Raw genomic sequence first — 13,133 nt, forward strand, 5'->3', positions numbered from 1 at the left:
AAGGGGGGTGGGATAGGGGGAAAGCACAGGAAAAAGAGCGGGTAAAAGTGTCAGAAAAGGAGGGTGGGCGCGTCGCTAACACAGACATTCCTCAGTATCATTGTACAGAACGAAATGTTCTTTTTAAGTGAATATAACTGTAACGGGTTCCCCCCCCCCCCCCAATCGCAGATTATACTGTGTGGGTGCAGAAAACATATATAGTTACTCATGTGTGGTGCATCACCTGTTAGCTCGCAGGAGGGCTGAGTCTCCGCCAAGGGGAACCTGGGGCAATTATACTATGGGTAGTACTTACAATGATGCAGCGCCTCCACCTGCGATGGCTCCCACCAGAGGGGGAGTGGTTCCTCGCAGGACAACCAATTAACACAGACAATAACATATAAGAACGAATACTTCTTTACTGATCACTAAGCATAGAAGTAAAACAGGTAATAACAGGGGTTCCTCTCTAAAGGTAACCCAACTCAACGTATGCTCCTGATTAGCTATAACGGACACCACAGTGGGTATCCACACTTTATGCGTCTCGGCGGACGCTACCGTTTCCACACAATAATCCCACCCTCAAGTCCAATGAGTCCCACCCAACGTCTTGCACTCCCAATACGTAGACTAGCGTATGTGTATTTGTGTGTGACTGCGCAGCCACTATGTCAATGGTAGGCCTGGTTGGTGCACGTGTGTTGTGGTGTTACCTGCCCGGGCTCCAGCCGCGGGTGCCGCTATACCGCAAAGGGATCGCTGGATGTCCTCCAATGGTGAGGTGAATTCCAGCGTGGATAATATCACCGCTTCTTCTGTCGTCTGTACTTAATGGCAACCCGGTTGATGTCCACCGGCGGTAGTCACTCCGCACGGAGCCTCCGCCCTTATAGTCTATAGGTCCCGTTAGGACCCAGCATAGGCCCAAACCTCTTGGTGGAAAACGCAGCGTCCGCTGCGTTCCTTACTAGCTTACAGCTAAGGGGCAGGTCCCTAACTTCAGGCCGGTCCCTATCACACTCCGCTAGCGTGGCTCAGGGCTGACTGGGGCCTAGGGGAGTACTGGCCTAGTGCTCGGAGTCACGGACTCCAGCACCCTACCTCTTACCCCTTGCCGCTCCAGTCCCCAACTAACTACGTAGTTCCTGCGCGCGGAATATATCTCCGGACGCCAACAGAGATCCTCCTTCCTTATTGGCTAGTCCTTCGTGGGCTTTCTGGACCTTAACTGCGCAGACGCGAGCTCCCTGTAGTCCTGGAGTGCTCCTGCTTCTCGCGCATGCGCAACGCCCCTAACAATGGCGGCGCCCTGCTCCGCGAACCGGCGGAACCATCACAACGCGATACCGGCCGCAACCCTTAGTGCTACTCGCTCGCATATACAGGAGCGAAGGTAATACCGCAGGGGACCTGGCTACATCCTCCCCCCAGTAAAATCCCCAATGCCCTCGCTTGGGACACCAATATCATAACTATACACAGCATTTATATAATGAAAAATGCATTGGAGACATAACTTAGCACATGCATGACTCTACACAATGTTACACAACTCTGTGAGCATCACAATCACAGATTGGATCTTGCTCCGAGAACACTGCTGAGTCTCATAATGGGGTGCCCCCATCTGATCATAGGCTACCCGCGTTGGAGGGTACCTGTTTCTTTGGCCCCGTCTGAGCTGTTCTTCAGCAACTCCCTCTGGGGACTAATAAGCACAGTCCTGAGGCTCAGCCTCTTCCCTTGAGGGGAGAAATGTCTCTGAATAGTCTCTGTTAGGAACAAAGCTTGGGCTCTGTGGATCCAAAGGCTGGCCTGTTGGTGCCACCTCAGTAGGCGTTGGCCCACAGGGCCCTTTACCCGTAGCTCCTCCGGGAGATGCCCCTTCTGTGGAGTGGTCCCTTTGAGAGGGTCCCTCCAATGGGTCTTCCGTAGTGTCAAAGGGGGTCTCATTATGGACAGTCTCTTGACCCTACTCTGGTAAATCGGACTCACCGTTGAGCGGTGTGGCCAATATCTCAATCTCTACATCTTCCACTTGCGGAATGGGAAGAAGATGATTGCGGTGCCATACCTTTACCCGGCCGTTAGTGTCTTTGATACGATAGACCGGGAGGCCAGGCATTTGGGATTCTATCTCATACACTCCGTCTCTCCAACGGTCGGCCAGCTTATGTTTTCCGGGGACGCCTAAGTTCCGAAGCAACACAGCATCTCCTGGCCGAAGTTCCCGATATCGGACTTTATGGTCATATCGCCTCTTATTATCAGCATTGAGTTTAGCGGTGGATTTCTCTGCCTGCCGATATGCCTGTTGCAAGCTGTCTTTGAGTCGTTGCACATATTTAAAATGGGTAGCATTATGTATCCCATCCGTGGAGATTCTAAGACGCACATCCACTGGTAAGCGGGCTTCTCTACCAAACATCAGGAAATACGGGGAGAACCCAGTTGACTCGTGTCGGGTACAATTATACGCATGCACCAAGGTTTCTACATGTCGGCTCCATTCTGATTTCTGGGCACTCTGTAGGGTTCCGAGCATATCTAACAATGTCCGATTAAACCGCTCTGGTAGGGCATCTCCTTCAGGGTGATATGGGGTCGTTCGAGATTTGGCAATGTTCAACATTCGTAGCAGTTCCCTGATCAAGGTACTCTCGAAGTCCCGCCCTTGGTCAGAGTGGAGGCGGTTGGGAAGGCCGTAATGTACAAAGTATTTTTCCCATAATATCTTTGCCACGGTGAGGGCTTTTTGGTCTTTAGTAGGGAAAGCTTGAGCATAACGCGTGTAGTGGTCGGTGATAACCAGCACATTGCATATCCCCCGGCTATCCGGTTCAATACACAGGAAGTCCATACACACAAGGTCCATGGGCCCCGAACTCTGCAGATGACCCATGGGGGCCGCTCGGGTGGGCAGGGTTTTTCGCTGTACACACCGGGTGCATCGGCGACAATGACGCTCAACAGCCTCTCTCATTTTAGGCCAAAAGAACCGATCTCGGACCAGCCCAAAGGTCTTGTCGATACCAAGGTGTCCATGATCATCATGTAGAGCCTTTAGCTCCAGAAATTGTAGGTTCCTAGGGAGGACTAGTTGTCTTCTGTCCGGGTGGTTGTGGTATTGTTCCACCCGGTAGAGTAAGCAATTGTCTATTTTGAAATGATCCCACTCCCGCATGAGTAGGGCTACCAAGTTTTTGGGAGCACACTTGAGCAGGGCCGGGTTCTCCTTTATTACGGCTCTCCGGATGATACCAATAATAGGGTCTCGCACTTGATAATCTACTAGGTCCTTCCACCGTAGTACCTTGTCAGGCGTAATATTCATCCCTTTGGGATCACAGTACGCATCGGGGACAGCCTGCGACCGACATCCCAATGAATCGACTACTCTTAATTCTGAGAACGCCACTCGGTCGTCGATGATAGCGGCCATGCTGCACATGGCTCGCACTGCAGGCCCAGGCAGTTCTTCCCATTCCTTGTCGTCAGGGATAGCACTTAGCCCGGGTCTTCGGGAAAGGGCGTCCGCCCCGACATTCAGGGGTCCTGGCTTGTACTTCATGGAGAAGTTATAACTGTTCAAGGCGGCCAGCCAGCGGTGTCCGGCAGCGTCCAGTTTGGCTGAGGCATTGACATAAGTAAGGGGATTGTTATCGGTCCTTACTTCGAAAGCAACCCCGTACAGGTAATCGTGTAGCTTCTCGGTAATAGCCCACTTGAGAGCCAGGAATTCCAACTTGTGGACAGGGTATCTCTGCTCGCTGGGTGTCAAGCTGCGACTGATGTAAGCCACAGGCCGCAGACCTTCAGGATGTTTCTGGTGCAGGACGGCGCCCAGTCCATTCAGACTGGCATCCACATGCAGGGCGTAGGGCTGCTCGGGGTCCGCATATGCAAGCACGGGCGCCTCGGTCAGGCATCCCTTTAATTTCATGAAGGCTCGCTCACACTCCGATGTCCATTGGTCCCCGAATGGTTGGCTAGCCGAGACAGCTTTCTTCCCGGTTTCTGAGGGATATATTTTTAATAGGTTGTTCAGGGGCTTAGCCTTGCTCGAGTATCCTTCCACAAAGCGACGGTAATACCCGCAGAAGCCTAGGAAAGACCGCAACTCTGTAACGTTCTCGGGGCGCGGCCAGTTTACTACGGCTTCTACCTTGGCAGGATCAGTGGCGATCCCCTTTGCAGACACAATGTGTCCCACGTAGGTCACCGATGTGTGGCAAAAACGGCATTTGTCTAGGGATAATTTCAACCCTTCGTCCCCCAGATGGTCGATTACCTTGAATAACCGCTCTTCGTGTTCCTCTAAGGTTCTCCCGAAGACGATAATGTCATCCAGGTATACCAGACATTCCCGTGGAATCATGTCCCCGATGGTCTTCTCCATCAACCTCTGAAACGTGGCCGGCGCCCCACATATACCTTGGGGCATACGGGTGAATTGATAGAATCCTAAGGGACAGACGAAAGCGGTTTTTTCTTGATCCTCCGCGCTCATAGGCATCTCATAGTACCCGGATCGGAGATCGAGCACACTGAACCACTGGCTTCCATTTAGCGCGTTCAGTAGTTCTTCGATGCGCGGGAGGGTGTACTGATCCGGTATCGTGCGGTTGTTCAGTGTCCGATAATCAATACACAGTCGTACGGCTCCATTCTTTTTACGCACCACCACGATGAGGGACGCATATGGGCCCTGAGACTCTACCAAGATCCCGGACTCTTCCATATCATGGAGAACATTCCTTACATCGTCTATATCTCATGGGGCGAGGCGGCGCGACCGTTCTCAGAATGGGGTGGTATCACTCAATCGGATGGTATGTTGGGCACTGCGGCTACACCCCACATCCATCTCACTCGTGGAGAACACATGTCGTCGTTGGGCCAACTGCGCGACCAGTCGTTCTTTCCACTGGGTAGATAGTGTCGACTCACCGAAATTGAAATTCATTTCAACGGGCCGCTCGTCCGCGGCCGCCGCCTTCACCTCTGGTGGGCCTATGACAGGGCTGACCGGATATAATCTCCCCAACTTCTGTCCGGCATCCAACTCCATCGGAAAAGGGGAGATATTCTGTACGTACACGTGGGCTCGGCGGGGAATCTTAGTGGTCCATTCCCTCACCTCCGGGAGTATCTTATATCCTTTCCGGACTTCTTCCTCCGGGGTACTTTCCAGCGAGAACAGCTGATCCTCCCCCTCTCGGTCTGGGTAGCAACACCAGACGGGCAGCCTCCGCACTCCCCCCGGTAATATGGTCGTCAGCCTGGCTTGGCGATTGTATAGGTCCCCATGTCGCATCCAAGGCATAGATCCGTTGGCACTCGTCTCGTAGAACTGGGTCTAGAAGAGCGGTGGCTACGGGTAACTCATTAGTCTCTTTTAGGTACTGCCGGAACACTTCTTGTACTATATCCGCGTTAGTGCCTAGAATGATCGGGTACTTGCATTGGCCTTGGGGTTCTGGGCATACCAAAGCCGCTAGCTGCATGGGATGGCATTTCCCGGTGTTCAGCTGAAGTATTTCCATCTGCACCTGTACAATTCCAGTGATAGGGTAGTCTTCATTGCTTAGCCCTCGTATGGTCACGTGTTCAGCCGGACGCAGGGTACAGTGCCGGAGGTGCTGGGCGTAGAACGGATGATATATGATGGTCACTTGCGACCCTGTATCCAGTAGGGCCGAGGCGTAGATCCCTTCTACTAAGATGGGTACAATGGCTGCAGGGCCTACTTGGCTGTACGGCCCTCGGTTGGAGGGGTACGTCTGGGCTTCGGTATCGGCCGGGGCTGAGGGGTTCCCTGTAGGGGTTTCCCCGTCAGGTTCGACGGCTCGCGCTTGGCATACCATCGTCCTAGCTGGGTTTGGTCAAGTGGAAGTTTTGTCTTCGGGGAGCTCCTCCCGTTCTGGGCAGGCCCGAGTGAGATGGCCCTTCTTACCGCAGGTGTAGCAAAGGCGGTCCCTTGATTCCGGATGGCCACGGTATGGGGGTGGGGAATTTCGACTCGGCCTAGCTTTGGGGACCGCACCCTTAGGGGCGACTTCCTCTTCTGGAGTCGCAGGATTCTTGGCTTTAGCCCCAGTGGCTTTAGGCGGGTCACTGGGGGTGGACTCCTTACTCTTGGCGGGAGGATGCAACCGGCCATATGCCTCATGCTTGTTGATCTCACCTACTAGAGCTTCCCAGCTAGGGGGTTCGTTCCGCATCAGGGAGCATTTGACCAGGAGGGCGATAGGGTTGTCGGGCAAGGCTCCTTTCTGGAATTGATTCCATCAATACTCTGCCACCTGAGTGGACTTGATCTTCTCTTGTTTCCGCATATCCCATAGAACTAGCCTAATTCGGTGGAGATAGACAGACAGCTCCTCCCCCGGCTTCTGGCGAAGATTGAGGTACCTCAGCATCAGTTGGCCTTCATCCTCGGTCCGCCCGTAGGCACGCTCAAGTGTCTCCAACATTTTCTGAGCAGTGATGTCTGCATGTTGATCTTTAGCCAGCCGTATAGTGATGGAAGCGGGGGTCCGTAGACACTCCATTATGCGTTGGCGTTTGACTAGCTCAGGACATGTCCATTCCTCCACCACCTGCGAGGTATATTCTATCCAGGCGTCAAATGCCTCTTCGCCCGTGGGAGTCGGTTTAGTGCCTGAAAAGGTCTTCAATTTACGATATTGTTGTTGCATTGATGCGTCAGCCCTGGCTCCTCCCAACTCTGCAAGACTTTGAGCTAACATTTGAATCTCACTTCTTCCGCTAGTCGGGAGCGGGGCAATACTGAGCGGCGGGCTGTCGTCGGCAACTGTGCCTACTATAGACTCGCAATAACTCTCAGGGGTAGAAGATGAGGCGCACATATCCGCCTCCTCTAGGTTCGTGTGAGAGCTGTCAAGTTCTGACTTGATAGGCCGCGCAGGGTATACAATCGCACAGCTCGACTCGGCTGGATCGTCAAACCATACACTAGATGGTCCTTGTTCTTCATTTACATCTTGTCCAAGGTCCACTAACACTGAATAGTGCCCTTTGGTCTCTGTGCATTGATCCACCAAGGCTAGGGCGTTTTTACCCCGGAGATGAGAATGTTGGCGCAGAGCCACTCGGATGGCCATAGATGGGATGTCTATAGGGACGCCGCACACCGCCAGAGTGTGTGCGGGTGGCACTTCCAGCCTCGTAGCCCACTCATATACTTCTGAGCGCGACAGGCACGGGAGTACGGTAGACATTCTAGAACGTTTGTTGAATAGGGCACCCCAGGTCTAAGGATCTCAGCAGCGCCTCCAAATGTAACGGGTTTCCCCCCCCCCAATCGCAGATTATACTGTGTGGGTGCAGAAAACATATATAGTTACTCATGTGTGGTGCATCACCTGTTAGCTCGCAGGAGGGCTGAGTCTCCGCCAAGGCGCTGCATTGTTCGGGCTGGTTCTGTATTTATTAGAGAGGTGCTGCATTGCTCGGGGCTGGTTCTGTATTTATTAGAGAGGTGCTGCATTGTTCGGGGCTGGTTCTGTATTTATTAGAGAGGTGCTGCATTGCTCAGGGCTGGTTCTGTATTTATTAGAGAGGTGCTGCATTGTTCGGGGCTGGTTCTGTATTTATTAGAGAGGTGTTGCATTGTTCGGGGCTGGTTCTGTATTTATTAGAGAGGTGCTGCATTGCTCAGGGCTGGTTCTGTATTTATTAGAGAGGTGCTGCATTGCTCAGGGCTGGTTCTGTATTTATTAGAGAGGTGCTGCATTGTTCGGGGCTGGTTCTGTATTTATTAGAGAGGTGCTGCATTGCTCAGGGCTGGTTCTGTATTTATTAGAGAGGTGCTGCATTGCTCAGGGCTGGTTCTGTATTTATTAGAGAGGTGCTGCATTGCTCAGGGCTGGTTCTGTATTTATTAGAGAGGTGCTGCACTGGGGTTCAGGATATCCCAATTTGACACACAGAAGGGATCTCGTTTTCATGAGATTTATGTCACATTCTGGTGCAGGGACCGGCAGTGAGAAATCCTTTCACACACACTCCCGGGTACCCAGCACCCTCTGTGCCACCAAACATGTCCCTGCAAGAGTGACCGGTGTTGCTGCATGTCTCAAGTAACTAAAGAGTTAAAGCGTCATGAAACCGAAATATTGTAAAGGCAGCAAACGTGCTACATGAATTATTATTATTATTATGCATTGAGTGCGGGTCCCCGAGAGGAGACCCCTAGTTACATGTATATTGGATCAGAGCTTCCTGTTACATTTAGGGGTGAGTCTCCCCTCCAGGCCGATCCCTGTACACTGTGGGCAGTTATTGTACTCACATAGATTACATGACACTGTCCCCCAGATAAGACAAGGTGGCCAACTCCAGTCATCAAGGGCACCAATAGGTCAGATGTTAAGGCTATCCCTGCTTCAGCACAGATATTCCTGAGATTGTGTATATTAATACACTAGGATTTCCTGGTTGGCATGTATTAGGTATTGATTATATTACTGGCAGTATCAGTGTAAGCTTATGTGAACACATTGACATTTTCAATGAGTGTTCCTTTTCTTAGATTTCCCTGTCTATGCAAACACGACTTTATGTTGTTTATTTGTGTATAATTCTCTTTACAGACGGGAGGGATGTGGTATGGCATGAAGGGACGTACCACAGGTTCCTCTTTAAGGTTCTGTGGGAACGGGCCTGAGGAAGGGGTAGTAAGCCCCGAAACGTTGCCCCCCTGTTGCCCAATCACATTTACTCTTTTTTTTTACCGTTAGGCAGTTTATTGTCACCACCTTATTCCCCTTGTGTTTTCCTTTGTTTTTCCCTCCCCTCCACCCCCCTCCCTCCCCTCCCCTCCCCTCCCTCCCTCCCCTCCCCTCCCTCCCCTCCCCTCCCTCCCCTCCCCTCCCTCCCTTCCCCTCCCTCCCCTCCCCACCTTCCCCTCCCCTCCCTCCCTTCCCACCCTCCCTTCCCACCCTCCCCTCTTCCCACCCTCCCCCCCTCCCCTCCCATCACACCATTTTTTGGCTTGTGTTTACATAGATTTATCCCAGGTTTATACCAGGCTATCATCCTAGGTATATATCCTATATTGTATATTTCCATTACGATACAATTGATATATTTTGGCATATTCCAGTGTTTTTTCAGTTTATTCATATTGAGTGCTGGGGCATCACCTCTGTGTTGCTATATAGTTTTGGGAGGGTTAAGGGTCCCTCCTGCCGTTCCCGTGCACCAGACATTACATAACTTAGGGGTGCTGTCTGTAACCGTACTGTTATTGGGGACCACGGGGGGTATGTTTATAGATATAAATATAAGTCACTGGTAGCTGGTGAGACCCCTGCTCTGCCCCTCACCACCAGTAGGTGGCAGTACCAATTCATGTTACTAATTAATGGGGAGGAATTCCTGCTGATTTCATTATTTTGTCTTGCTAGTGTAGGATTTAGCATTTTGCATTTCTTGCGATAGACAATAAGGGGGGTAATTAATTCATACTGAGCCAAATTAACTGCAACATTTCTGTGAATGGCATCTTTTTAATCTTGTTCCAATGTCCCGCAGAATGTAGCTTCAGTTTTGCACCATGTGGGGGATTCTCCAATATTTACCGTGTGAAAATAGGTCCAATTTGTGTTCTATTTTCAATGTGTGATTGAGGATTGGGAAATTCCAAGCAAGGGACACCTCCTAAGACAGATCATATTACCAATACAATGTGTATTATATATATCTATATATCTCAGAAAGTAGCCGTGTTAGTCCAGTTGCGATAGTGCAGAATAAATGACTTCTTCAGTATTCGGTGATACCTTTTTTATTGGACTAACAATTTATGTCATAGGACAAGCTTTCGAGAGTTCTCCTCTCTTCTTCAGGTCAAGCAATACTGATATACAAAGGATTCAATGGCTAAAACAGTGTAGAGAGAGGGAAAAAAAACCCAGATATTTACTGTAGATAAGGTATAATATATATATAATAGCCGTGTTAGTCCAGTTGCGATAGTATATATATGCGATATATATATATATAGAGAGAGATATATAGATATATATATATATATAGATATATAGATAGATATAGATAGATATATATTCAAAAACGAATAGACGAAATGCTTTTATTTGTGCAGCTTTTGAGATACTGATCTCTTCTTCCGGCGATGTTACAATGGATAAAGCAAGGAAGGTTTTTGTTTTTTTTTTCAACTTAAATTTTTTTTATTGAACTGATACATGGCTTAGAATCATAGTAAACATTGGAGGCAGACACTCCTCCTCCAAGTTAAGAACATTCGGCATGTGTGAATAGTGTATACTGTGGGCAGACAGGGAAGACAAACAGACAAACCGACAGACTACATCTAGCTCCCAGCCGGGAGGGGGAGGGGGAGGGGGGGTGGGGGGGTAGGGGGGTCCTCCTACCGTGGTTCCGCTTCTAAACTTGCGTCCGCTGGCTCTCTGCAACTGAGAAAACCGAGTGCGCGGCTTGCGTCCTCTGGGCCTCAACAATTCTGTCTGCGTGTGACCTGCGTGGTCCAGTAAACCGTCCTGGTCTCCCGGAGCGTCTTCATGGGAGAATGCATTTACGTCTATCAGGGCCAAATCGTGGCCCTATCTACCCACCGTATGTCTGTCTGGGCCAGCCATGGTGACCAGACTTTTAGAAAATTTGTGCCAGTGTCATTGACCAAGCTCGTCAATTTCTCCATCTGGCAAACTGACCAAATTCGGTTCCTGATTTTAGCAATTATTGGGATTTCGTTCTGTTTCCAGCGTGCTGCGATCTCCCCCTTACTGCCATTGCGAAGTGCGCCGCTAGTTTATTTTCTCCCCTGGAGAGACCTTTTTGCGTCCTGTTCAAAAGGAACCGCCATGGGTCCAACGGAGTGGACGTGCCTAGGATCCTATTTAGCCAATCGTTAACTGAATCCCAAACCGGTGTGATCCTGGGGCAAGACCACAGCATGTGCAACAAATCTGCCTGTTGTCCACATTGTCTTGGGCACAATGGGGAGTAGCTGGGCAGGAATTTAGCCAATTTTGTGGGGGTGTGGTACCACCTCATCATAACTTTATATGCATTCTCCCTTAAGGTCGTGCACATGGAGCTTTTTGATGTCGCCGTCACAATTTTTGTCCACTCCTCTAATTCAATTTCCTCTCCCAAGTCATGTTCCCATCTTGTCATGTATCCCGTTTTGACCGTCACTGTCTTGCTAGAACCGATTACCTCCCTGTATATCTGCGATGTGAGTCCCTTGGTGGATGTTGCTGAACGACAGAGCTTTTCGATGTTCGTCAATGGGGTGTGGGGCTGCACTGTTTGATAAAACGCTCTAATCTGGAAGTATCTAAAGAACTCGGCATTGGGGATGTTTTGGTTATCTTTGAGTAGATCGAATGTCTGGATGCCTCGTAACCCCTCCAGATCTACTAGCCTGTTAATTTTATTATTTTTCCAGATAGTAAAATCTGCGCTGGTCCGACCTGTAGCAAAAAGTGGGATGTCCCATAGTGGGGTCATACCTGAGGATTTGTGGGTCAACTTGCATCTCATCCTTGTGGACTCCCAAACCGAGAGTGAGTTGCTCATGGAGGATAGCGGCATTTTGGCACCTAACCGCGCCTTTTTGGGAATCCAAATTAAGTGTTCCAAAGCCGTAGGGGAGCATAGCTCCTTTTCTAGGGCGACCCATCTCTTTGAGTCTGGATTAGTGTGCCATTGCACAATTTGGCATAATTGCGCCGCTTTGTAGTAGGACAACAAACAAGGTACCGCTAACCCTCCTGCTTCCGTCCGTTTACGCATAATCTGTTTTCCCACCCTCGCTTTCTTACCTCCCCAGATAAATTTATCTATTGCTGATTGAAGTGAGTGGAAGTCCTTCAATCCTATTGGCACTGGTAGTGTTTGATAGAGGTATAGTAAGCGTGGAAGCAGGTTCATCTTAACACAGTGGATCTTCCGATCCATGAAATTTTGTGGGTGGCCCATCTCTTAATGTCCCCTCTCAGAGTCTGCGCCAATTTGGGATAGTTTGCCTGATACAGCGTATAATAGGACTTAGTGACATTGATCCCCAGGTATCTAATATTTTTCTGTTGCCAATTGAAATTAAAATTTATGGCGATCAGTTTCTCTATATGTTTGGGAAGGTTGATGTTCATAGCGTCAGATTTGGACTGGTTTATTTTTAATCCGGAGATCCTGTTAAATCTCCCCAACAGGTCGAATAGGTTTGGTAGAGAGGTAAGGGGTTTAGACATTGTCAGGAACACGTCATCCGCATACAGTGCCACCTTATGCGACTGGTTTCCAATGTCAATACCCGTGATGTCTATGCTATCGCGTATCTGTGCAGCCAATGGCTCCATACACAAAGCAAAGAGGAGGGGGGAGAGCAGGCAACCCTGCCTCGTTACGCTCCTAATTTGGAAGGGGTCTGAAGCGAATCCCTGGGGGGTAACCCTTGCCGACGGAGTCTCGTAGAGGGCAAATATCGCCTTTGTTAGTTTCTTTCCCATCCCAAATGCTCCAAGCGTGGCCTCTAGGTATGGCCAGTCTATCCTATCAAACGCTTTTTCCGCATCCAGACTGAGCGCCATAACTGGTATTGATCTGGCATTGGCTATTTCTATCAGATCAATGATTCGCCGAGTGTTATCTGATGACTGTCGACCCGGGATAAACCCGACTTGATCTGGGTGCACCAGTCTGGGTAGGATAAGACTTAATCTATTGGCCAAAGTTTAGCGTAAATTTTGATGTCCGAATTAATCAGGGATATTGGTCTGTAGCTTTTACAGTCCAGTGGGTCTTTTCCCTGCTTATGTATTACCGAGATGGACGCCTGGAGCATGTGTTGGGGGAAAGGGGGTACCTCCCAACACTTGATTAAACATGTTAAGGAGGTGCGGGATTAGATATTTCCTAAATTTCTTATAATAGAGATTCGAGAAACCGTCGGGACCCGGGGCTTTAGAGGGTTTTAGGTTCTTGATAACCTCCGATATTTCCTCCGTCGTGAAGTCACTACCCATTACCTCTCTGTCCACCCCGTCCAGACCCGGTAAATTCGAGCCCCTCAAGAAATCTTTTAGGGCTTTGTCCGTACCAGTCGAACGGGCAACTTTGCCCCCATC

The 13,133-nt window shown here is 49.9% G+C and overlaps 1 protein-coding gene across 1 annotated transcript; it reads right to left on the minus strand.

Moving 5' to 3' along the window:
- Positions 1-6,278: 6,278 nt before the first annotated feature.
- On the minus strand, positions 6,279-7,232 carry LOC142465488 (paraneoplastic antigen Ma2-like). The gene has a single exon (XM_075569449.1). The coding sequence runs from the start codon at positions 7,230-7,232 to the stop codon at positions 6,279-6,281; it is 954 nt and encodes a 317-aa protein (XP_075425564.1).
- Between the last annotated feature and the right edge of the window lie 5,901 nt (positions 7,233-13,133).

The sequence above is a fragment of the Ascaphus truei genome, chromosome 14, assembly GCF_040206685.1.
Source record: "Ascaphus truei isolate aAscTru1 chromosome 14, aAscTru1.hap1, whole genome shotgun sequence".
Classification (NCBI taxonomy): domain Eukaryota; kingdom Metazoa; phylum Chordata; class Amphibia; order Anura; family Ascaphidae; genus Ascaphus; species Ascaphus truei.